Source organism: Molossus molossus, unplaced genomic scaffold (assembly GCF_014108415.1).
Source record: "Molossus molossus isolate mMolMol1 unplaced genomic scaffold, mMolMol1.p scaffold_m16_p_21, whole genome shotgun sequence".
Taxonomy (NCBI): domain Eukaryota; kingdom Metazoa; phylum Chordata; class Mammalia; order Chiroptera; family Molossidae; genus Molossus; species Molossus molossus.
Genome location: NW_023425357.1, coordinates 16,896,512 through 16,923,743, shown reverse-complemented (window position 1 = coordinate 16,923,743; position 27,232 = coordinate 16,896,512). Strand labels below are relative to the sequence as shown.

The window sequence follows — 27,232 nt, the reverse complement described above, 5'->3', positions numbered from 1 at the left end:
AGTTGAAGGCTAGTCAGCCTCTGGTGCTGGAGAGGTCCCCCCATGCCGAATGGCATTCACCTGAATTTACTGCATTAGAATGTACGTCCAAAACTGTGCACGGTTTATGAGTCATACTTGCATTTAATTTTTAAGAACACTTTATTTTTCCATGCATTGGAGAGAAAAATACTTTCCCTTGAAGCCTCTCATGGAAAAGCTACTTAGGTTACTCGTGACAAGGCAAGAGATAGCATGTGGCCGTCACCCGTCAATCATTGTTGGGAGCCAAACCCCTTCTATTTACCCCACACATGGACACATTACACCAGGTTTTTAAGCCTTATCAGAGTCACAGTTGAGTAGTGGTATGTAGGTCTGGAGAACAAATACAAAAATAAGTGTTAGAACAGGCTGTGACATGTCACACGCACCATCAGATGCGTCTTTTCTTTGGCACAGAAGTTTGGAATTCACTGCTCCAAGGGAAAAAACTGCTTGTTGATCCAAACCCTGGACACTGATACCAACAGCAAACTCAGGGATAATTTCATGCGTGTCTCAGGTGGCTTGCAAAAGGCAGAGAACCTTCCCTGGGAGGCTCGGGTACAGTGACCAATGGTGTACCTTCCAGCCCTGTTTCCTGTGGGTATCAGCTGTCATCAAGAGAAACTGGCTTCTTTGGAGGATGCCCTGTGTGAGGTAAGAGAGGGGAACAGCAGAAGTGAGGCCTCACTTTGCATAGAAGCTGGACAGTGCAGACCAGAAGCGTGACTTCCATTTGATGATCGTTGATGATCATTCAAGGAAAATCAAGTGTTTGGCTTTGCATGTGTGAGACTAACTACAGTATTGTCAATCTGTGACTGTCTAGGGCTGATCTTCCATTTTCCAGTGCACGGTGGGCCAGGCAAACTGCGTTGACAGTGTGCGCCCTACTCAGAGGACCCCACCAGCACCAAGCCCTTCAGATCAGGGGCCACGGCAGCAGCTAATTCCGTCTTTGAGTTTCCGCAAGTGCAAAAAAGTCTGCCTCCGGACTTCTGCCTTCACCTTTTCAGTGATCAGAAAAAGAAATTCACACTAAGGAACCAATTGCTGATGCAAGGTTAATGTGTGGGAGGTCCTCATTGTCCTAAGATAAACAGTAGCAAATAAATAAAGGAATTGGAGTGAATCTACTTAAAACAGGAACCCAGATTTTATAGTATAGTGAAATAAAGTGTGATGGGGACTTTGCCTTGAAAATTAAATAAACATTATAAAAAGTCAATTTTACACTTCAGACAACTTGGGTTATAAATGCAATTAAAATGAACAAAAAATTGAGTCAGATGCTGATGGAGAAGGTTCTGTTTACAGTGTGTGATGATATTCTATAGATTTCCCTCTGGACGGTCACAGTGTGATGACAAAGAGGGCCACTTTATTAATTTTCCCAAGGACCTCCCCTTGCTATTTAATTCCTCTTTCGTATCAGCTCCTTTATCCAGTGACTTCCTTTCTTCAGTTGTTAACTGTTTGAATCTTGCCCCGTCTGCCTCTGTCAATGGCTTTACTTGTGATACAAGAAATCAGTATGACTTTTACAGACTGTGAAATCTGGCCTTTTTTTGCAATTTCACTTCATGGTAGATCTATTGTAGGTGTATCTCACCCCATTCCAAAGAAAAGACTGACCCGCCCTGGCCGGTTTGGCTCAGCGGTTAGAGCATCGGCCTGCGGTCCTGAGAGACCCGGGTTCGGTTCCCGCTAAGGGCGCGTACCTCGGTTGCAGTTTGTCCCCGGCCCTGGTCGGATGTGTGGGTGGCAGCCACTCGATGTGTTCCTTTCACATCGATGTTTCTCTCTCTCTCTCTCTCTGTTCCTCTCTCTCCCTCCCACTCTACCTGAACAAAAAATGGAAAAATGTCCTCGGGTGAGGATAAAAAAAAAAAAAGAAAAGACTGACCCCTCAAAGTGGTCACATGAAAGGCAAGATGACTTCCCTATTGAGTCAGGAGATGTGTAAGTGGGGGTTAATTTTCATTAACCATAGCCATTCATATTTTCATATTAGATTACCTTGTATTAACTTTGTAATTAGCAGGCTTCAGAATATTTTCAAAATTTCCTTTTATTTCTAGGAATGGTTTGATTGCCCTTTTATTCTGTTCCTATAATACAAGCCTTTAAAAGTATACATTTTGGGGGTAACAAAAGCTTTGACTATAGCCTCAAAATTTAATATACACTGCTCTCATAATTATTTTTTAACATAACTGAAATTGCCATTATTATTATATTCAAAATTTAGTATACCCAAAAGATTTTTTATTGCAGTAATATTGGTTAATAACATTATATATTTCAAGTGTACAACATTACAGTTTGATATCTGTATACACTCTAGTGTGCTCACCATCAAAAACTTAATTTGCATTCCTCACCATATATTTGATTCCCTTTACCCATTTTTTCCTTCCACCACCTCCTTTCCCCTCTGGTAACCACCAATGTGTTGTCTGTATCTATGAGTTTGTTTGTTTTTATTTTGTTTGTGTGAGGTTTTTTGTTTGTTTGTTTGTTTTATACTCCACATGAGTGAAATCATACAGTGTTTTTTCTTTTCCATATGACTGATTTCACTTAGCATAATATCATCAAGATCCATCCATGTTGGCTCAAATGGCGATATTCCATCCTTTTTTATGGCTGAGTTGTGTTGTGTCTGTCTGTCTGTCTATCTATCTATCTATCTATCTATCTCACATCACCTTTTTTCATTCATCCATTGATGGATACTTAGGGTGTTTCCATATGTTGGCTATTGTAAATAATGTTGCAATGAACATAGGGGTACATATATTTTTTAAAATTATTGTTTTAATATTTTTTGGATAAATATCCAGAAGAAGAATTGCTATATCATATGATAGTTCTTTTCTAAATTCAAAAAGATTTTTACAAAACTTTTTCTTTTTATTTATAAGTTATTTTATTATTTAGTTGATCTTTATTATTTAATATCTAGTTTTATTGCGTTGTGGACAATAGAAGTTCTACTTTGGGGAATATATTCACATTTCCTTTATTGTCTAATGTAATTTTTTTGTGTGTGAATGTCCCATGGACATTTGAAAAGAATGAATGTTCTTTAATCAATACATGATTGATATATTTTATCTATTAAGTCACAGTTATGTGCTGCTATTCAGATCTTTCATATCTTTTAAAAATAATATATTGGTAAGATATAATTCATATACTATCAACTCACTGATTTAAGGTATATAATTCAATGTTTCAATTTTTGGTATATTTACATGGCTGTACAACAATCATCATATTCTAATTTTAGGTAAGTTTATCAAAATCTACTTCAGATTTATAATGACTTAGTTCCAATGAAACATAGAAATTTACTCCTAAATAGCTCCATTTGATCTCCTCTTTATGCTATCATTGTTATAAATATAATGTCTGTATATGCTTGAAAGCTAACAATACCTTGTTATAATTAACACATTATATAGTCTCATGTATAACAAAGAAGAAAGGAAATCAGCTATATATTTATATAGTTATTACATTACCTTCTTACTTACCCTTTCTGATTCTCTTCATTTATTACTGTAGATTTGGGTTATCATCTTGTATCCTTTTCTTATTACATTTAGCTTTTTTCTAACCTTCCTTTTACATAATACTATTGTCAAATACATTGTATCTCTATATATTACAATTATATACACATTGTTTTAAATTTAGTTTGGGGAATATAGAAGAAATATACAATTATGTACTGTCTTTGCAATTACTACATAATTACCATTACCAGTGGTGTGTGTGTGCGTGTGTGCACGCGTGCATGTATGCACACATTCAAATTACTGTTTGGGGTCACTTCCACTCTGCATGAATATTTCTCATCAGGCAGGTGTGTAATCAACAAATTCTCTCAGGTTCTGTTTATCTGGGAATGTCTTTAATTTGCCTTTATTTTTAAAAGCTAATTTTACTGGATGTAAGATTCTTGTTTGATAATATTCTACTTCGAATACTTTGAATATACCATCTTTGTGGCTTCTGACCTTTATTATTTCCGATGAAAAGTCTGCTGTTAATCTTACTGAGGATTTCTTGTATGTGATGAGTTGTTTTCTTTTGCTGCTTTCATGATTTTATCTTTGTCTTTAACCTGCAACATTTTTACTATGATATGTCTGGGTGTGGACCTATTTGTTTATCATTCTTAAAGTTAGTGGGCTTCTTTTGGTTATATAGATCAATGTTTTCTATTAACCTCAGAACATTTCAGCCATTTTTGCTCCAAATACTTTTTAGTGCTCCTTTCTCTCCTCTATTTCTGCTAATTCCATTTTGTATATTTTAGTGCATATAATGGTGTTTCACATTTTTCTGAGGCTCAGTTAATTTCTTTTCTTTTCTTTTTTTGATCCACTTTCAATTTCACTAAATTTACTTCTCCAATTCTAAAACTTGTTGAGCCTCTCTAGTAAAGATTTTATTTTAGTTTGTATTTTTCAACTCCAGAATTTCTATGTGTTGCTGTTTATATAATTTTACCTCTCTTTTAAAAACATGTTTTTATCGATTTTTTTAGAGAGAGAGGAAGGGAGAGAGAGAGAGATACATTGATGTGAGAGAAATATTAATCGGCTGCCTCCTGCACGCCCCCTACTAGGGATTGAGTCTGCAACCTGGGCATGTGCCCTGACCAGGAATGGAACTGGGACCTCTCAGTCCATGGAACGTTGCTCAATCCACTGAGCCACACCGGCTGGGCAGTACTTTTATCTCTTTATTCATGTTCTCTATTTGATGTAACATTGTTATCATACTTTAATTCTTTTTTAAAAAAATTTGTTTTCTTATTTATTTATTTATTTATTTTTATCCTCACCCGAGGACATTTTTCCATTTTTTTTGTTCAGATAGAGCGGGAGGGAGAGAGAGGAAGAGAGAGAGAGAGAGAAACATCGACGTAAAGGGGACACATCGAGTGGCTGCCACCCGCACGACCGACCAGGGCCGGGGACAAACTGCAACCAAGGTACATGCTCTTAGCGGGAACCAAACCCGGGTCTCTCTGGACCACAGGCCAACGCTCTAACCGCTGAGCCAAACCGGCCAGGGCAAAAATGTGTTTTCTTTATTGATTTTAGAGAGAGAGGAAAGGAGAGAGAGAGAGAAATATCAATAAGAGAGAACATTGATTGGCCACCTCCTGCATGCCCCCACTAGATCGAGCCCACAACCCGGGCATGTGCCTCGACTGGGAATCAAACCAGCGACCTCTTGGTGCATTGGTCTACGCTCAACCACTGAGTCATACCAGCCGGGTGTTTTCTTTAATTCTTTAAGCATAGTTTTCTTTAGTTCATTGAACACATTTATAATAGCTGTTTTGAAGTTTTTGTCTGCTCTTTCACCATATGGGCTCCTTCAATTCCATGTCTTATAAAATATTTATCTCTTTGACTTGTCAAAGAATAAGAAGTATATTAAAGTAGTTCATTAAAAATTTACCTTTATAAATTTTGATGCTGTTATTAGGCACATAAAGGTTTTTTACTATTATTATGTTGTTAAATATTGAGCAGCTATAAGTTAATATTTATAAAATATGAGTTATAAATAACAAATATTAGAGTATATACCTATCAAATTTAAGAAAAAGGACACTATCACTAATTTTTTTACTTTTCATTTAGAAAAATGAATTTGAAGAATTTATACTACCTGATATAAAGACATTCTTATGTTACCATATTATGTTACCATCAGTGTGGTATTAGCACAATGGTAGACAAACAGACAAATGGAACAGAACGCAGAGTCTAGGAATAAACTCACATGTATATAGACACTTAATTTATGATAAAAGTGACAAATACAGACCAGTAGATTTGATTTGTAGAAGCTCATATATTATAGTAAACCTGCGTGTTATATATGTTATAAATATTTTCTCCCAGTTTGTAGCTTATCCTTTAATCCTTTAGCTAAAACTCTTTCTTCTGGAAATTTTTTGTTTTGTTTGTTTTTAATTTGTAGGTAGCCAAGTCTGTTGGTATTTTCTTTTTGGAATTTTAGATTTCACGAGTTATGTAGGTAGGTCTTCCCCAATTCAAGTTTATAAAAAAAATTTTCCTCTAATGATTTAAAAAGTTTGTTTTATACTTAGATCCATCATTCATATAGAACTTATATTCATGAATAATGTGTGGTAGGCATCTAACAAACAGCAATTGTCACATTTATTAACTGATCCTTTCTTTTCCCATGTAATATAAAGGGCCACATTTTTTGTATTCAAAAGTCCCAAATATAACTATCTCTGCTTTGGGGGTTTCTATTCTGTTCTCTTAGTTTAATTATCTAAACTTGGGCTGATATCACATTGTTTTAATAACTATAACTTAATAGTATATTTTGATTTCAGGAAGGACAAGTGTCTCCACTATTTTTTCCCAAGCTTGTAGTAAATTCAGAGGGCGATCTTTAAGTATTCTGAGACTAGATGTAGTGGTCTAGGGATGCACAGGCTGAGGCCGAGGAAGAACATCTAGATCAGATTCTAAAGAAATGTCTTTTGAGCTAAGCTCCATAGAAACAACCACAAAAACACACTGGACAGAATTATTATTATTTTTATTCCTCACCTGAGGATATTTTTTTTACTTATTATCTGATAGAGTGGGAGGGGGAGAGAGAGAGAGACAGAAAGAAACATCGATGTGATAAAGCCACATCACCTGGTTGCCTCCCTCATGACCCGACAAGGGTCAAGGATGAACCGCAACCAAGGTACGTGCACTTGACAGGAATAGAACCTGTGATTCTTTAGTCCGTGGGCAGATGCTCTATCCACTGAGCCAAACCAGCCAGGACCACGCTGGACAGAATTATAATTTCCAGCTTCTACTGGGCCCCATGGTTCTCTGAAGTTTCACTTTCCCAGAGTCATTTCTCTTTTCTAATTGTCTTAGCTTCAATTTCACACTTAAACATCTCTGTAAACCACCATCTCCTCATTCAATTCTCTAGAATGAACTTCCTTTCTACTTTGCAGAGTAAAAACAAACCATAATATGGAAACTTCTCAAGTTTCTAGTGACTAAGCTACAAACTGACATCTAAATCCATCCTTTCCTTTACCCTCCTGTTAAAATGGAAGTAGAGTCCTCTTCTTGAGTTCTATTAAGTGGGATCTAGTCCTTTCCTCTTAGGGAATGGTTCCTTTTTTTTTTTTTTTACACTTATTTTTATTGTTGAAAGTATTACAGATGTCCTCTCTTTTTCCCCCCATTGACCTCCTCCTCCCTGCTCCCGTCCCCCTCCTGCCTTCCTCACACTATTGTCTGTGTCCATTGGTTATGCATATATGCAGAGAAGTTCTTTGGTTTATCTCTTTCTGTCCCCCTCCCCACTTCCCTCTGAGGTTCATCAGTCTAACAACAGATTTGTACTTCTTAATCCCTCAACTTTTTACCTGTATCTCCAACCTCCCTCCCATCTGGCAACCAACAAAAAGTTCTCTGTATCTATGAGTTTGTTTCTGTTCTGCTTGTATGTTTTGTTTGTAGATTCAATTGTTATATATATATTTATTGCCATTTTCTCCTCTTCCCCCTCCCTTCCCCTCCCATCCCCCTCTTCTTTCCTCCTCCTCCTCCTCCTCCTCCTCCTCCTCCTCCTCCTCCTCCTCCTTTTTCTTCTCCTTCAAGAAGACCTTTCAACATTGCAAATAATACTGGTTTGGTGGTGATGAACTCCTTTAGCTTCTTCTTGTCTGGGAAACTCTTGATGTGTCCATCAATTCTAAATGATAGCTTTGCAGGATAGAGTAATCTTGGTTGTAGGTCCATGCTTTTCATCACTTTTAATATTTCTTGCCATTTCCTTCTGGCCTACAAAGTTTCTTTGGAGAAATCAGCTGACAGTCTTATGAGAGCTCCATTGTAGGTAACTAACTGCTTTTATCTTGCTGCTCTTAAGATTCTCTCTTTGTCTTTAACCTTTTGCATTTTGATTATTATGTGTCTTGGTGTGGACCTCTTTAGGTTTCTCTTCTTTGGGACTCTCTGTGCTTCCCAGACTTGTATGTCTGTTTCCTTCACCAAATAAGGAAAGTTTCTGTCATTATTTTTTCAAATAGGTTTTCAATTTCTTGCTCTCTCTCTCTCTTCCTTCTGGCACCCCCATGATGCGAATGTTGGTATGCTTGAAATTGTCCCAGAGGCTCCTTACACTATCCTCATTTTTTATTTTTTTATTTTTCTGATTGGGTTATTCTGATTGAGTGGTTTTTGTTTTTGCTTCCTTCTGTTCCAAATTGTTTGCTTCTTGGCTTCAGTACTCTACTATTTATTCCCTGTAAATTATTCTTTATTTCAGTTAGTGTATCTTTAATTTCTGACTGGTCTTTTTTTATGCTCTTGAGGTTCTTACTAAGTTCCTTGAAGTTCTTTGAAGTTCTCATTAAGTTCTTTGAGCATCCTTACAACCAGTGTTTTGAACTCTGCATCTATTAGATGGCTTATCTCCATTTCATTTAGTTCTTTTTCTGGAATTTTGTTGTTCTTTCATTTGGGACATGTTTTTTTGTCTCCTCATTTTGGCTGCTTCTCTGTGTTTGTTTCTATGTATTGGGTAGAGTTGCTATGTCTCCTAGGCTTCCTAGGGTGGCCTATTGTAGTAGGTGTCCTGTAGGTCCAGGGGCACAGCCTCCCTGATCACTCCAGCTGGGCCCTCAAGGTGCACCCCTCATATGGACTGTCCATCTTTCTGTTGTAATTGAGTCTTGATTGCTGTTGGCACACCAGTGGGATGGATTTACTCAGGCTGATCAGCTGCAAGGACTGGCTGTGTCCACTGACCATTGACTTCTGACTACCTTGGAGAATCAGCTGTGCAGGGGCCCAACTCATAGAGCAAGACTCACTTCAGCAGGACTCTGGTACCCACTGAGTCCATTCCTTGAGTGTGTCACTTGTGGAGGTGGTTGAGTGGTGATACTTCAACATGGTCTGAAGCTGTTCACTGGGTGTGCTGGCTCTGGGGCAAGGTCGGCTACTGCCTGTGTTCGATCCAGGGCCACCAGGCATAAGCTACAGTGTGATCTACAGATGGCTGCTTCTTGTGCTGGGCTTGGAGTTGCCCAGGCAAAGCCAAGCTGTGAACCAAGGTTGGCTGCTTCTAGTGCCAGGCTTGGTGCCATTTAGAGAGAGGGATAGGGCTCCCTGAAGCCAGATGCTGCCTGTTTGAGAGAACTTAGGAAAATATGAAGCAGGAGCCAAGACAGGCCATTCCTATGGTAAAGCCGCGGGAAACAGCCTGGGTGGGGCTGAAAGATGGGTGGAGCAGGGCTTCAGGGAATCACCAGGGTAAGGCAAAGAGTGTGAGCCAGGTTTCTGGAGCCCAAGATATGGTGCCCCTCTGCCTGCCCCATGGGGGAAGGGCTCACTAAAGGAATGATGGTCTCTACCAGCACGTCTGTCCAGGATAAAGCTGCCTCTCCAGCTCTCTCCCCGATGCCAAATGATTCTTCCCCGTATGTCTCTGGTGCCTTTCAAGCTGTCTCTCCCACACTGAAGCCTGGAGGGAGCGAGTCTGAGTAAGTCTGTGCATGGGCCCTTTAAGAAGAACTGCCTGGAACTCCTGCAGCCTCAGAGTCCCTCAGGCTCAATTCCTGCTGGTTTTTACAGCCAGAAGTTATGAGGACTTTTGTTCTTGGCACTGGAACCCTGAGCTGGTGGACCTGGCATGGGACCCCTTGCTCCTTTGGGAGGACCTTCACAGCTGAGATATCCCTGCTGATTCTTATCCACCACATATGGTTGTGGGACCAGCTCATCTGTGCCTCCTCCCCTCCTACCAGTCTCCGGACCGCAGGCCGACGCTCTAACCGCTGAGCCAAACCGGCCAGGGCCTACTAGTCTCAATGTAGCTGCTTCTTTAATTTTGTAGTTGTAGGACTTTCATTCAACTCAATTTCAGGTAGTTCTGAATAATGGTTGTTCTGTAGTTTACTTGTCATTTTGATGTGGTTGTGGGAGGAGGCGAGCACTGCATTTACCTACACTGCCATCTTGACCAAAGTCCCTTCGGGAATAGTTCCTTTTGTCCTGTGTTTGAACATGCCTATCCCTCTAACCTTAACACACACACACACACACACACACACACACACACACGGACATGAAGACACTTGAGCATTTGAGTTCTTGGTTCTGATACATCTGGGTATTTCATGAAGAGTGTCCTAAAATCTTTGACCAAGTCCTTCTTTATGCTAAGTGCAGTCAGGGATGGTTTTCAGTTACTCCAATCGAAAGTGCTCTAATCAACGACTGACAATCACTGTCATATTATTGCTAATATACCATAATAAATACCTACTGAGATTCAAACCTGATAGATATCTCAATTCTCAAAATAGTGTAGATATGTTTCCGATCTCCTGCAAAAAGTGGTTAATTTGGTATATTATTTTTCTGAAATTTTCCAAATACATATTTATGCTAAATACTTAAGACACACTGAAGATAAATAGATTTGTATAATAAATTTCTATTGATCTGGCTTTGAAACAAGAGATTTTAAATTACAAAATTTTTCCTCCACTCCATATGGAAATAAATGAAATAAGATGTGGCAACTAAGGGAACTATTCTAACTCCTTTGGGATATACTGCAGGGTCCATATCAACACCTTCAATATTATGTATATTTCAGTGCCTGACTCATCAAAGCAGTATTAAGAATAGCTTGACCTTGTTTTGCAGTGTATTTCAGTCTACTATAATTCTATGGGTATAACTTATTTATAATTCATGTACGAGCATCATGGTAATAATAGCTAATACTTTTAAGCCCCTACCATGTAGTAGGCAGACACTCTTGTATAGTCTGACATTAACTCCTTCAACCCTCACAACAATTTTATCCGGTAGATCCTGTTGTTATCCCCATTTACAGATATCAGAGAGGTCAAGTAATTTGTCTCAGGTCACACAACCAGTAAGAGGTGAAGCTATGGACAGAATAGGGCAGAGTCCATATCTTTTAGGTAACTAAGGTAATTTATCATAGTAGCTCTCAGGTAACTAGCATATTCAATTAACAGGACATTCCACTTCTCAAGTCCTTTGGAGGGGATTTTATTGAACTACTTATTTACAAATTGTTTGGATTTGTAAAATATGTACAGTATTGGGTATCAGTGAGACAGAGATCTATGCCGGAAAATTTCCTTTTATTATGATAGCTTGGGTCCCCAAGCAAGCAACATGGTGTATCTCCTCATTCCGGAGACAGAGCCTCTACCAGGCTGTGCTCATTTCCTTATAGTGAGAGCAAGTCTTTCAGAGGCCTTCCATCTCTCATAGGGAAAAATCAGAAACCTTCTTGGGTCACAGGCCCCGCCCATCTCACCACTCTCCACTGGGGCCTTAAATTTGCTTCAGCCACTCTGGCCTTACATTTCTCTCATTGCAAAGACCTTTAGATAACACACTCTCTCTGGCTGGTACATCCACTTACTTCATCTGTGTCACCTAGCCAAACATCTCTCCCTGACACACAGACCAGGTTTGATTCCCTTCTTAAAATTTCTCATAGCATCTTGTACTTCTTTCTTATAGTATGGTAACAGAAAAATTGTGTAATGTCTGTCTTGCTGGCTCTAAGTGTAAACTCCATGTGGGCAGCGACTGTGTTTATCTTGTTTGTTGCTAAATCCCCACAGCTTAGCACATACTTGGCACCAAAAAAATATTTGTAAACTGAGAGGAAGAAAGAATGACCAGCTAAAGAGGACATAAATACTCCAGTCTCCGTGGCATTGACTAGACCTGCTGAGTGGGGAAGAAGGCCCGCCCAGGCAGAGAGAGAATGCTGGGCCTGCTTGACAGAGTGATTAGCAACCAAAGGATAAATGAATATATCCATGTAATTTTTTTCCTTTACAATCTTTAAGTGATTAGGAAATGGTTGGGGTAAAATTATGATTCTGTGAGTAACAAAATATAGTCCAACTTTAATAGTGCTAAACTCTTGGTCAAAGAAATGTCAACTCAGAACACTGAGAGCCAAAGCGAAAGAAGCATATTGGTGTTGACGATGAGTCATTCTACCAAGTGTGCTTCTATGATTATCGTTGTTCACCTTTAGTTGCAACCCTTTTATTTTTATTTTTTTATCTTTATTTTTGCAACTGTTTTATCATCTCTTTCCTGATTCCTCGAAACAATCTTATGCAGAGATCTGGTCCCCACGGCCTGGGCAATGAAGAAATGTTTCCTCTTTCAAAGACTCTATTTTTTTTGGACGATAAGAATTGCTAAAGAGGAAGCAATCAAACCTATCGGGAGGGCACTGTCCTCCACCCAGAACGCTGCTTCCTGGTTTTAAGACGCTTTCAGATCCTCCGGTGAATTGACTTCAATAACACTGGACTGTCATTCATTTTTTGAGATCACGTCTCTCCATCTGTTCACTTTAAGACACCACACTAAAATCGATCGTGGGAAGTCAGTTCGTTCCTCCCAACAAGGAACCACAGTCTGCAGTGTTCACCAAGGTGACATCAACACTAATCCCACGTTGGGACAATTTCGCTTCATTCATTTTCCAACAAATCCGCAGTGGCCTTTACTGCCGGGGTCCAGGACTTCTCTCCAGGCTCCCTCCGAGGGGCGCGGGTCAGGCGTTGGCAGGGCGCCCCACGTCCCGGGATAGGAGTCTGGTGGGTCGTCTGGGAAAACTGTCGGGGTGAGGGACTCCTAGAGGGGGCTGCGGAGGACGTGGTGAAACCAAAACAGAACTCTGTGTTCCAGTCACCTCAGGACACTGCGCTTTCCAGAGACAATGCTGCCTTCACAAAGCTACGCTTCTCCAACTTCCACGGAACCTTTCTCACGGCGACGGACCTACAGCTCCTGGCCGCCGCCCCGCGGGAGCTCCCGAGGGGCGGCGCCCTCGGCGACCGTCTGCTCCCACCACGCCCGCCAGGCCCTCCGCGCCGGGGCCAACTCCTCCGCCACGTGCCCGCCTCCCGCAGCCAGGCCGCTCGCGATTGGCTGGTAGTGCTGCCCGTTGCGAGGGGAGGGCGCGTCACCCGCAGGTCGGCGCTCCCATTGGTCGTGCGGCGGCGGTAGCGCGCGTGGCCGGGCGAGGACGGGAAGCCGGTGGCTGCGGAACGGGCGGAGGCTGCGGGTTTCGTAACCGTCGCTCCTCCTCGCTGCGAGGCCTGGGCTGAGTCGGGCCGCGCCGCGCGGGGCCGCTCGGAGTGGAGGCCGCCTGGGGGCAGGCGGGCTGGAGGCGCAGGTAAGGAGGCCGCGGACGGGCTGGAGGAGAAGGAGGAGGCCGCAGAGGAGCCGGCCGCTCGCGTGGGCGCGGGCCCAGCCGGAGGAGACCAGGCGCGGCCCGCGGCGGCGGGCTGGCCGGGAAGGCCCCGCGCAGCCGGCGTCGCGGGCGGCGGCCCCGCGCGGCGTCTGATGCAACCTGTCGGCAACACCCGGCGGGGCCGCTGAGCTCATCCTGGCCGCCGCCCAGCCGCCCGGCGCCACCCGCCGACCCCCGCGCTCTCCCGGGCGTCCCTCGCCGCCGGCCCGGGACGGAGGACCAGATGCGCCCCCTCCAGAACCCAGCTCTCTGCGAAATGTGCGATGGTGACAAGCCTGGCTCGTATTGGCCCCTGGGGATAAAGGGTGTTCCCAGGATAGCAGGCGGCGGACTGTGTGTTATTTTAGTGCCACATAGGATATTTCCTGCTCCTCCAACACTGCTCCGTGGGGGCTCGTCGAGAATTCTGTTCGGAAGTCAATAGAGTGGTCAAGTAGCCTGGGAAAGCGGTCGATCTGTACGTCGTGACTTTACAGAAACATGATTGTGGAGCTATAGCCTGAATACCTTGCAGTTGGCTGTGGAACGAAAGTGCAGCCACCACGAGTTGAATAGAAAAGGGCAAGAAATGAAGCGCTTCGTTGGCACCGGGGAGGGAGCACAGTGGGAAGCCGGCTGGCAGGGGGGGTCTCAGATGGAGAGGATGGGATTGCAGACTTGAGGGGAAGGATGATCCGCTCCTCTGAGTAAGCTTGTGTGTGTTTCTTCAGAAGGTTGAAGTGTTTGGTTTTCCTCTTGTCTGAGGTTTACCTTGAATCTGGCATCTTAAAATGTGTCCATTTCAGAAAGGTTTTAACATTAGGGGCAGCTGCTAAAATGGGTCGTTTTGTCTCTGAGCCTACACTCAGTTGAATCCTCACACGAAGAGCTTGTCCCTTAATTCAGATAGGATATGCGGCTCCCCAACAAGGTTTTGGAATAAGATACTCTAAGGGCTTGCTTTCCTAAGAAAGTCTGCATCCAAGTTTTTTGGTAGTTAAAAGTTAAAATCTGGTCAGCTATTACCACTTGAGTGGTATTTGGGATAAGCTATTTCTTAAAGTTGATTTCCTTGTTTCTGGAAGAACTTAACTGTAAATGAGGTTAAATAATTACAGGATGCTAATGAGATGGAGAATTTTTCAATTTCTTGATTTTCGGCTTCTGGTGGGCATACTTGGCTGATGCAGCCATTTGTAATACCTGCCTTAAAAAAAAGCATGGAAACAAAACTTCACCTCTCCTCCCCCCTAATATCTTTTAAATTCACAAGAGCACATTAGCAAGGTTATCTGATCCTGGAGAGGTGGTTCCTCCCTGGGGATTTAAACAGCATAGGGTGCTTGGTAAAGACAAGTAGGACCTCATGGGGGCTGGATTTGGATTTATGGTCTAAGATTGCCTCATCTGGTCACAGTGATGATAAATGCAGGTAGCCACAATTCCAGATTTGTTGCATATTCTTGAGAGAGGATGCCTTCATGGGTTCTTGTACTGATATCTTGTACTAGTAGGTAATATACATTGATAATATACAAGATAATATACATTTTTCAGGCTTTCCAGCCCTATCAATAAAAAAAAAACAAAAACATTGCGCATGATCTCCTAATAGATGTGTATTTATCAACAATGTGTGTATACCGTTTTTTGTGTGTCAGACCAAAAGTGGATTTTAAAATTACATTTAAAAAAGACTAATGAACATAAATTTTCTTCTCATATTTATGTACTCCCTGAAGGGACGTGCCCTCCTCATGGACCCCTGTTTTGGGTCATGAAGCAAGCAGTACAACTAAATAGAAATAACTGCTTATTTGGGTGTCTGTTGACTTTGACTGCTTACTGTCACTTCATCTGAAGTACAGAGTTGTCACACTCTGGCAACACTTGCCTAAAAACTTGAGGTTATTAATTGGAAAACAGTGAGACTAAGTAGAAAATAAAAGTACTTAAATGAAGCGAAGACCAGACAAGAGGTCACTGTATAGACTGGGGATTTGAATAGACTGGGCATTTGAGGTAGCAAACAAGATCAAATCCAAGGTATTAACCTTACACTTTTATTTATTTATTTTATTTTTAAATCCTCACCCAAGGATATTTTTCTTTTTATCTTCAGATAGAGCGGGAAAGGGAGGGAGAGAGAGAGAGGAAGAAAGAGAAACATTGATGTGAGAGACACATTGATTGGCTGCCTCCTGCACAGTCCTAACCAGGGCTGAGGATCAAACCACAACCGAGGTACGTGCCCTTGACCAGAATTGAACCTACAACTCTGGTCCGCAGGTTGACGCTCTAATCACTGAACCAAACTGGCCAGGGCATTAATCCTACACTTTTTGTTGTTGTTGTTGTTGTTAATCCTCGTCTGAGGACATTTTTGCGTTTATCTTCAGATAGAGCGGGAGGGAGGGAGAGAGAGAGAGAGAGAGAGAGAGAGAAACATGGACGTGAGAGAGACACATCAACTGGTTGCTACCCACACGACCCCAACCGGGGCTGAGGACAAACTGCATCCGAAGTACATGCCCTTAGCACGAACCAAACCCAGGACTCTCTGGTCCTTGTGTCGATACTCTAACCACTGAGCCAAACTGGCCAGGGCAACCCTACACTTTTAAGAAAGGTCCTGAACTTTTGGTAGTAAGACCATGGTATCTTAGTAATATTCCTGATTTAATCGCGGTTGTTTTAAGAGATTTTAATGCTAGAGTGTCTCATTTTTATATGTTTATAAAAATGTTTTCCCTTAGTCTTTTGAGCCTGTATTCAACAAGTATTTCTTGAGCACCACCACTATCTATGCTGGACTATATGCTGGACATGGGGAGGTGAAGACAGAGTCCTGCCTCTAGGTCTCTGAGTTAGTCTATAGCAGTGGTTCTCAACCTTCCTAATGCCACGACCCTTTAATACAGTTCCTCATGTTGTGGTGACCCCCAACCATAAAATTATTTTTGTTGCCACTTCATAACTGTAATTTTGCTACTGTTATGAATCACCATTGGAAATATGTGTTTTCCGATGGTTTTAGGCGACCCCTGTGAAAGGGTAGTTCGACCCCCAAAGGGGTCGTGACCCACAGGCTGAGAACCGCTGGTCTATAGGGAGACACACTGTAGAGCTGGGTGGGGAACAAATTGGACAGAAGCACGAGGAAAAGGGAAGGCACCAACTGATTAGAAGGCTGATGGTGGTTTGGTATTGCTGAGGTGGGAAGTGTAAGGGAGCAGGAGCTAGCGGGAGGGTTTATACCTTGGATTTGATCCTGTTTGGGGAGCCACAGAAGAATTTTCAACAAGAGGGTGTGACACGCGCACACTCATGTTTGAGTGTCAGATTGCTCTGGAGACAGTGGTTGGAGGGAACACTGCTAAACCAGAGGAGACTAGTACCCCTGAGAGATGATGTCAGCCTGAGATGATGTCAGCCCGAGGTAATTCTGTGGCATTGGGATGGAGAGAGATGGTGGATATAAAGTTTTTTCCAGGTTGAGTGTAGGATTGTCACATATCCGTGATCGAACAGATTTGGAGCAAGGGAGAAACATCTGTAAATATTTTGGAGTGTAGACCTTCACTGAGGAAATTTGAGTGAAAAATTTATTTTGGGGGCCCTGGCTGGTTTGGCTCAGTGGTTAGAGCGTCGGCCTGCGGTCCAGAGAGACCCTGGTTTGGTTCCCGCCGAGGGCATGTACCTCGGTTGCAGTTTGTCCCCGGCCCTGGTTGGGTCATGTGGGTGGCAACCACACTATGTGTCCCTTTCACGTCGATGTTTCTCTCTCTCTCTTCCTCTATCTGAACAAAAAAAAAGAAAAAATGTCCTCAGGTGAGGATTAAAAAAAGAAGTTATTTTGGGGACCAGGGAGGAAAATCTTGTTGTACATTTGTGGGGGGAAAATGACAGAGTTAGGAAAATTCTTTATTTCCCCAAATGAAAAAATTGGGTTTTTGTTCTACTCATTCTAACATTCTGAGTTTTTAGTGTGTTACTGATTTGAATGACCATTATTTGAATTAAGAAATTTGAATTTAAAAGTTGCCCACTGAGCCCGGCCAGTATGGCTCAGTGGTTGAGCGTTGACCCATGCACCAGGAGGTTGCTGGTTCGATCCGCGGTCAGGGCACATGCCTAGGTTATTTGCCTGATCCCCAGTGGGGGGTGTGCAGGAGGCGTCTAATTGATGTTCTTTCTCATCGATATTTCTATCTCTCCCTCTTCCTCTCTCTAAAAATCAATAAAGAAAAAAAAGTTACCCACTCAGTCTGTTTTTTTAAAGATTGTTTTTTGCAGTAGTGGCTTTCACACTTCAGTGTCATCAGAATCGCTTGACGGTCTATTAAAACAAGACTGCTCAGCCTTATTTCTAGAGCTCCCGATTCCTAGATCTGGGGCAGCCTGAGAATTTGTAATTATAACATGTTCCCAGATGATGATGTCGCTGGTCCAAGGACCACACTTTGAGTGCTACTGCTCTTCAGTTTTTCTACTGCTTCTTGCTTGAATGATTCACATCAAGGAAACAAGGCGCCACCCTGCTTCCTGGAGACTGAACTTTGGAATAGTGTTTGTCCACAGAGGAGCCAGGATTTCATTTAGGGTTGAATATCCAGATTTGAAATAAACTTATTTTTTCGGCCATTATAGGTGCTCAAATATTTGTGGAACAAAAGCACAGATGACAGTGTAAACTGTAAAATGTGTAAATTTCAGAGTGAGCTATTTGCTCAGTATAAAAATAAAATCGACAATCTGCTGAGAGTTAAGTCTTTAAGACCATTTGGCTCTTTGACTTCCTTTACTTGGTTAATTTTCCTTAACAGATATCTCTTCACTTTATTTATTTATTTACTTGATTGGTTGATTATTTATTTATTTATTTATTTTGTGGTACGTGCCCCTAGCGGGAACCAAACCCAGGGCTCTCTGGTCCGCAGGCTGATGCTCAACCGCTAAGCCAAACTGGCCAGGGCAATATCTCTTTACTTTAAGAGTTTCTTCTTTTTTGTTGTTGTTTTTTTTTGTTGTTGTTGTTAATTCTCACCATAGGATATTTTTTCCACTGATTTTTAGAGAGAGTGGAGGGGGGGGTGAGGGAGGGAGAGGGAGAGAAACATTGATGTGAGAGACACAGTAATTGGTTGCCTCCCACACGACCCTGACTGGGGCGAAGGATCAAACCTGCAACCCAGGTATGTGCCCTTGACTGGGGATAGAACCCAGTGCTTTAACCACTGAGCTACACTGGTCAGGGCTAAGAACTACTTTCTTGGCTTGTCTTTGGCTGAAGGACTTAAAAAAATTTTTTTTTTGGAGTTCTTTTTATTATCTCCAAGTTTCCCTTTCTTACAGTTTCACCAGTTTGTTTTTCAAGCCAAAGGACTCATTTTCAAAACCTCACCTACTAGGTTCAGCCTAGTACTATGCTTGGCAAGATAAGTCAGACTCAGGTCAAAGAGCCCTTCGCTATCTTTGGGTACAGAGATGGGCATGAATATCATTGAGTTTGGAGCCTTTAAATAGAGTTTTTAGTAACTGCAGTTCATAGTGTATTGACAGTTGGAAGCCATTCTGCATCCTCCATTGTTATTGCTGAGTTGACTGTAGAGATTAGCCTTAAATACTAAAAATATAAGTGGTATATGAAAAATAAAAAAGAAGATAAGATGAACATGATTGTAATTGTTGAGAGAATCCCCGGAGAGGTGTTAAATGAGTTCTTAAAAATTGAGTAAAACACTTATGTTCACTTTCTACCAAATAGATAATTATCTGGGGAAATTGTGAAGTGTCCATTACAGAAGGTAGACTTGTAGTAGATATCCATCATGGTTTGGAAGGGAGCTTTCTATCTTGCTGTAGTACTGGAGCGAAATAGATGACCCACTAGCTCAAGGCTGCCTGTGTGGCTTTAAAAACAGTCAAAAGTGATGATCTATGGACTTTAAAAATGTTTTGGTTATAAAATGATCTTTTTTTTTTTTATCCTCACCCGAGGACATTTTTCCATTTTTTGTTCAGATAGAGTGGGAGGGTGGGAGGGAGGGAGGGAGGGTAGAAGGGAGGGAGGGAGGGAGGGAGGGAGAGAGAGAGAGAGAGAGAGAGAGAGAGAGAGAAAGAAACATCGACGTGAAAGGGACACATCGAGTGGCTGCACCCACACAATCCAACCAGGGCTGGGGACAAACTGCAACCGAGGTATGTGCCCTTAGCGGGAACTGAACCCGGGTCTCTCTGGACTGCAGGCCGATGCTCTAACCACTGAGCAAAACTGGCCAGGGCATAAAATGATCTTTAATTGAAATGTTTTCCTTTGTAGTTCTTTATTTTATTAATTTGAGAGAGAGAGAGGGAGGAGGAGGCAACAGAGAGAAACGTTGATTCATTGTTCCACTTATTTATGCATTCATTGGTTGATTCTTGTATGTGCCTGGACTGGGGTTGGAACCCGCAACCTTGATGTATCAGGATGACGCTCATCCTGGCCAGGGCCTTCCTTTGTGGTTCTTAACTAGCTGGGCATTCCACTGCACCACTGTCGATGTCACCTGTGATGTCATGAGGGTGTCAGCCATCAACTTTGCAGCCTACAGACTGGGCAGTCCCCAGGATCTCTAATGGTTCTGCAGAGTTCTCTATCTACAGACTGGTGCTGTATCTGTCAGGCAGTGTTGACAGTCTCATCAAAAGTGGTATTTCCACTGTGTTTAATGTTTATTTGGTTCTTTTTGTCTCTTGGTGGTTCTCTGAGGGCTCTGATGATCAGGGCAGATGCAGAAGGTACTACTCTGGGCCTCTGTTCTGAATGGTCTGTTTCATTGTAATCCTCAGACCCTTCCAATCACTGTTTGCTTTGACATGCTATCACCAACCTATTTTGTAGATAGACACAGGAAGTCGATTTTGGGGGCCAGGGCAGACATGGCACTGACTTCTCCACCTGTGCAACTCAAGTATAGGACTGATCTTGGGGTAGAACTTCAGCGGCATAGGGGAGGTGGCTGGTGTTGGATGAATCCCTGTTTGGAATGACTAAAGAAAGTTGTGCTTAGGCCTCCTCCGAGCCGAAAATTGAAAGGGTATATGGACTTTCTAAAAGCAAAATTTTAGCCCTGGCTGGTTTGACTCAGCGGTTAGAGCGTTGACCCGCGGATCAATGAGTTGCGGGTTCAATTCTGGCCAAGGGCACGTACCTTGGTTACAGTTTGTCCCCCCTCCCCCCCTTCTTTCCCTCCCATCTGTCTGACGATAAATGGAAAAATATCCTCAGGTGAGAATAAATAAAATAAAAGCAAAATTGTAAAAAGCAGACATGTAAACAATGTTTTTATACAGAAATGCTTGGCTAAAGATTTGGGTGAAGCTACTGGTGTTTACTAACTCAGCTTTTCTGAAGAACTGTGAGATATACTCATTTGAAACATTTCTTAATTCTGGCTCCAGATTTTTTCGACGATACAGTTTTAGCAGTTTTGTGAAGAGAACAGCATAGTTTTATGGTTCATAACACTAAATTTTTAAGAATGCCCTGACTTGGTGGACATGGCTCACTCAGCTTAGCCAGTTTGTGTTGGAGTGGCTTTATGGTGATGGATAGGTATGTGTTTGACACATCTTGAGGCAGTTACAGCGACCTAGTTTAGTTTATAGTAATCCAAATATGACTGGTTTTGAAGCCATGACTTTGTTTGTGCAGGCAGCACTGCAGTTGTCTCGGAACCGGGGTGTCCTCTGAGCCCCTGCCCTGCGGCCGTGCAGGGGCTGCAGGCCCTGCAGCTGCTCCGGCTCCATCTCCCCGAGTCCCAGTACTTGCACTTCCTGGATGCATCATTAGGGCTTTTGTTTCTTTTCTTGCGGTTTTAGTTTGACTATGTTTAGATGTGTTTTTTAATTATGTCAAGAAGAAAATAAAACTGTTAGAAGCATGGTGGAATGAGGAAACGTATTGGGAGTCTCAGCCCTCCTAAATCTGATTCAAGAAACTAATTTAGAAAGTCTCTGCAAACTATTTTTTTTTGTTAATCCTCACCAGAGGATATTTTTTTCCATTGATTTTTTTTTTTTTAGAAAGAGTAGAAGGGAGGGAGTGGGTAGAGAGAAAGAGAAAGAGAAAGAAAAGAAACATCGATGAGAGACAGAGAGAGACACATCGATTGGTTGCCTCCTGCACTCGAACCTGACTAGGGCTGGGGATGGAACCTGCAACCCAAGTAAGTGCCCTTGACCAGAAATCAAACCCGAGACCTATTGGTGCTCAGGCTGACGCTTTAATCACTAAGCAACACTGGCCAGGGCTGTAAACTACTAATATTTGAGGTCATTCAAAAAATAAAAACAAGCCAAAAAAACACCCTTTCAAAATAGCCCATAAAACATCCTCTGGGAGAAAAGTCAAGTCCTTGATGACTCACTCTGCATGTTGGAATGAGAAACGTAGCGACCATAGGACAGTGTCCCTGATGAGTACTGGAGGGGCATTCTGCTGCAGCGTTCTGCTCTGGCTTCAGCCAACAGTTGATGACCCCCCCCCCCCCAGTACAGGTGTCTTTTCTATCATAATTAAACTCAGCTCTTCCTTGTTTAAACCAAACAGCTCAAATTTCTCTGGCAGATTGCCAAGTACTGTTAGTTCATATGTACTGCTTAATTAATGGTATTCTTGTGTTTTTCCTCTCATTTTTGAAAACAATCACAGATGGGCAGTGCCCTCAGGGATTCAGGTGCCTGAAGTTGGCCTCACGGTGCTCTGTACTGACTTCCTTTCTCAAGTAAAGGGGTTAGACTTCTGAAGCACTGGAACAGTTGGCAGTTGCTGTGGACTTTCCTCAGCATAATCAATGTTGGCCTGCTGGTTAGGTACATGCAAGTTAATCTCATTTGATCTTGTCATTTCAAATATTTTAATGCAATTTATTCTTTAACTAGGTACATGTGAAGATTTCTTGGCAGTGTAGAGTGGAAACCACTGATCACCGTGCCCTCAGTTCTGTCTTTTCGGTGTTGGCAAGGGAGAGTGCCCAAATGAGCAAGATATCGCAGCAGAATAGTACTCCAGCAGTGAACGGAATAAGTGTTATCCATACTCCGGCTCATGCCAGCGGCTTACAGCAGGTTCCTCAGCTGGTGCCCGCTGGCCCTGGAGGAGGAGGTAAGGCTGTGCCTCCAAGCAAGCAAAGCAAAAAGAGTTCACCCATGGATCGGAACAGTGATGAGTATCGTCAGCGCAGAGAGAGGAACAACATGGCAGTGAAAAAGAGCCGGTTGAAAAGCAAGCAGAAAGCACAGGATACCCTGCAGAGAGTGAATCAGCTCAAAGAAGAGAATGAACGCTTGGAAGCAAAAATTAAATTGCTGACTAAGGAATTGAGTGTACTGAAGGATTTGTTTCTTGAGCATGCACACAACCTTGCAGACAACGTGCAACCCAGTAGCACTGAAAATATGACAAATTCTGATAATGCAGGACAGTAGACCGCACCCCTTCCAGACTTCACAGCTTGAGGCTTGAACATTAAAGGTGTGACGACCTACACCACTCATCAATGGCTGAACATTGTCTTGTTCCATTATTCAAAGATTCATTGAAGGTTCTCTAGGATCAGCACTGAAGAGTTGATTAACTAAAAATGTTAGCCATGTAATTTGAATTTCTGGTTTTAAATGATACTGGGATAAAGAAACAAGTTCTTAAGGTATATGGTAAAACAAAAAAGGTCCCAGATCTGGATGTTAATAAATCCTGATTTCTCAAGAAATGTTTAGTTTTTGGTTGACAAGAGGAATGAGGAACTGGCAGGTCATACAGAGGTTCTGGATTTTAATGGGAATTGTTGATTGGATTAAGAAAAGTTGAATGCTGTTTGTGTTCATCTTTGTGATTTTATTCTAAATTATGTATTAAAAACCCTTAGGGCTATAGAAACCAATCACTTTGTAATTTGGAGTGATGTTATGTATGGCATAAACCTTGGTTTAGCATAATTAGTACTGTTTCCCCAACATGTACTAGTTTTGAGTAGTGGTGTCAGGTTAAGGAAAGAAACCCCATTGTATTTTAAAGGCAGTATGCAGCCATTGGTTTAAAAACATAAACAACACTTAGAAAGCAAATGGATTTTTAAAAAATGAAAGTAAAGCATATTAGAATTATGCTTTTGGGATACCTTTGGGTTATTGGATTGGCATTTTTTAATCTTTAAAAACAAATAAACAAACAACTGAGTAGTTTAGAGCAACTTTTGTACCAAAATTTTAGTTTCTGCAGATACTAGCAAAGTAAGCATTAAAAAACAACAACAAAAAAAAACCCCACCAACTTGACAGCCAAATTAGTAAACAAAATGTCATAAGCTACTGATTAGGATTTGGAATATCAATTCAGCAGGTAGTTTCACCTGTGTTGAAATATCTGCCATGGGGCCATGAGTTTTAAAGGCAAAAACTTCTTATGAAGGATTATGTGGATTAATTACTTTAACCAAGTAATTATTAGAAAAATTCATCATCAGCTCCCAAAATAATAGTCTTAAGAAAACTTGAAAGTGTAAGACTTAACCTTTAATTTATTTCACTTATACATCTTTTTATATTTTTGTGATATTTCTTTTTCCTAGTTAGCTGTTCTTCCAGCCTTTTTGTACCACTGCTTCTGTTTAGTTATTTGTATGCTTTTATAGCCCATAAATTATTTTAGAAAATACTGATAAAACTCAGGATATCAACATTTTTATTGAGACTAAAAAAATGGCAATCATTAAAGTCAGGAATCTCTAGTCTGGTTTATATTAATGTTGGTAGTTTTGATTGTCCTTGTTGACTTTTTCTTTTTTTTAAGGCAGCACCATTCTAGCTAAAATTTGTTGGCTTTGTGGTTTTTTTCTTCTCTCTCTCTGTCTCTCTCTCTCTCTCTCTCTCTCTCTGTCTCTGTCTCTGTCTCTGTCTTGTGTGTGTGTGTGTGTGTGTGTGTGTGTATCCCTGGGCTGGTGATGAGACTGAGTCATGTCTGATTAAAATGTTTGTGTTACCAAGTATCTCATTTGAGCTTGGTTATTTTTGGCCACATTGCTGTTTCATACTAGGACCTGGGACAATGTAACCAGCATTATTGTACCCTTGGGTTGGTGAAAGAGTGCTTTGTGTGCTCCCCTCCTGGGCAGAGGACATCACGGTGCCCTGAAACTCAGCAAAGCCATTATGAAGGCCTTGAGCCCCTTCTGCAAGTTACAGGAGCCCACTTTCGTTCCATGAGAGCCACTGTCCCAGGAGGGTTAACTCCCTATAGAGCCAGGAGACAGAATATGGGGTTTCTGTTAGGGTCCAACACTAGTTTACCTTGATTGGAGTATTGATCTACTGGTAATAGGTGTTTTGGAGAATGAACTAGGAGATACCCACATGTCCTACTGAATCTTAATAGCTGATCAATATTAAATAATTAACCTAATTGGAGATGCAGTTAGGTCACTTGAATCTTTAAGCACCTATAATAGGTGTTACAGACATTTTAATCTCTTATTAAAAAAAAATCTTTCAGAAATTGATATCTCCATGGAATTAATGGTTACAAGTTATGTGAATTGACCTAACTCTCTTAGAAAAGAAGCTTTAGGGAAATCACCAGGAGTGTGTACTCAATATTTCAAATCAGAACATAAAATCGGAAATTTGGAAAAATGGATTCAAGCTTGTTACCTATGCAAAGTAAAACGTTAGCACAAGCGGTCCTTTGTACATAGGACACACATGGTAACCATTGTCTTGACTCTTACTGAAGTGTTTGGGAATGAGAGTTTCTAGTTTGATAGATTCATCAGTGGGAAATTGAGTATGGGGGATGGGCACTTTTAGAGCTTCGGAAACTCTACAGTGACGTTTGTAACTTGTTCTGTAGGTTACTTGTGACCGTCAGGCTCGCTCTGCCTTTGCTGGCAGGTACGGTTGTCTAGGAATTAGGCTTCAGTATGTAAATCTGTATAACTTTGTAGCGATGTCAGTCTCCCAGGATGGGTGCTTTCTGACCAAGAGCAGCTCTTCCTGGCGTCTGGCCCCTTTCAGTTTTAGGGGTGTGAGCGCAGATACTTTGGACATTCTTATTCAGAAGTAGTAAGATTTTAATAAAAGATGACCAGAACACGGTCACATGACCAGTCATGAGTGTGAAATTCTCAAGTTCACATAAAAAAGATGTACAGTTTAATATTTGATAATAAAGAACATTGTAGCAGTTTTTGATACTTCTTAATCCCCATTAGAGGGCTTGAAACTATGTACCTGAACAACCCAGTGAGCACTCAAGAGTGCTTTTTGATGCCTTAGAAATAGGACAGAGTCTTTTTGTTTGACAAAAGCTAGGAAGGAGAAAGTCCATTCTACAGCTGGTAGACCCACCTCTCAGGAAAAAGTCCTTAACTTGTTCTTTTTGTTTCTGGCTTTCCTCAGTGTGTGAGATTCTCTATTTTTTTAAATATAATTTTATTTCTTTCAGTGGATTTGAAATAAATAAAACCTTTGGAATAATGACTATTCCCTTGTGGTCTTCTTTATGTTAGATACAAGCAAGTGTCCAAATGTCAAACAACCGGGAAGAGCAGGCAGATGCCCTGCTGTCTCCTGTCGGTGCCTGGGGCGGGGGTGGGGCGGGGGCGGGGCTCAGGTGGGGGAGGGAGGGACAAGCCCGGTTGTCTGTCCCAAGTCTAGATTTCCCTCAATGGATAGGGACGTGATTTTTGTGAATATAAAGTGCTTCTTTAGTTGCATTCTTTATCACCTGGTCTAATCTAAAAGTGTGTATTAGAACAGAGAGCAATAACTGGGGTTCCTGCTTAGACACACTGTGTGGTTTGCATTTTTACAAAGTGGTAGGACATTTGTTCATTATATAGGACAGTGTCAAAGTGAAGCTTTTCCCTCAATGGTACAATTTATGGTGCATACATGGTCTTGATTTACATGTGCCATGGAGTGAATAGAAACAAATTCATAAATATTGAGTCCAAGAAGCTGGCTAGAGTGTTTCAAGGGGAAGATACATTTAGATCCTTTTTTTCTATGGTGCTTCAGTTATTTATGTCTTGGGAAATACCTACTTATTGCATCTCACTGAAAATAGTGCAGTAATGATTTCTATGGTTAGTATGTCCCATTTCATTTTTTCTTTTTATCCTCACCTGAGGACATTTTTCCATTTTTGTTCAGATAGAGTGGAAGGGAGAGAGGGAGAGAAACATCGACGTGAAAGGGACACATCGAGTGGCTGCCACCCGCACAACCCCAGCCGAGGCGGGGACAAACTGCAATCGAGGTACGTGCCCTTAGCGGGAACCGAACCCGGGTCTCTCTGGACCACAGGTCAACGCTCTAACCACTGAGCCAAACCAGCCAGGGCTGTCGCATTTCATTTTTATGAACTAGTTGTAATTTAGAATCCAGTATCTTGTCTTGGGGAATTTTATAGACATAATTTGAGAAGGCGCCAGCTCTTTATTGCTGAAAGCACTTCCAGAACTACTGCTCTCACTGCCGAGTAGCTGAAGAGTTCATAGGCATTTTACATACACTCAGAACACCAACCCTGAATATCCTTTTACCAGCAGCGTGCCCACTCCTCGCGGGCTCTAGGCCTCGACATCATGCAGACCTAGAGAATGTGAGGTGTAGATGATTTGAGAATGGAGTTGTTAGGGAGACAATCACGTTTCAACTTTTGCAACCTGAATACCCGTCTTGCCACTCCCTTCGGAGTAGCTGTCAGAGCCAGATGCCCTTCCACGCATCACCTTGCAGTTCTACCTCCTCTCGTGCACCTGTCTGCTTCCTCTCCCCTCCCCCACCTTCCACAGAGCCACCCTGCCCCCTGCCT

At 41.9% G+C, this 27,232-nt stretch overlaps 1 protein-coding gene across 1 annotated transcript; it reads left to right on the top strand.

Moving 5' to 3' along the window:
* Window positions 1-13,177: 13,177 nt before the first annotated feature.
* CEBPG (CCAAT enhancer binding protein gamma) lies at window positions 13,178-25,862 on the top strand. The gene is made up of 2 exons (XM_036275823.1): window positions 13,178-13,314; window positions 22,300-25,862. The coding sequence occupies exon 2, from the start codon at window positions 22,396-22,398 to the stop codon at window positions 22,843-22,845; it is 450 nt and encodes a 149-aa protein (XP_036131716.1). The 5' UTR covers window positions 13,178-13,314; window positions 22,300-22,395; the 3' UTR covers window positions 22,846-25,862.
* The last annotated feature ends 1,370 nt before the right edge of the window (window positions 25,863-27,232 follow it).

Excerpts from the sequence above, each read along its gene's own strand:
- CEBPG (XM_036275823.1), top strand. The coding sequence starts at position 22,396 with ATGAGCAAGATATCGCAGCAGAATAGTACTCCAGCAGTGAACGGAATA.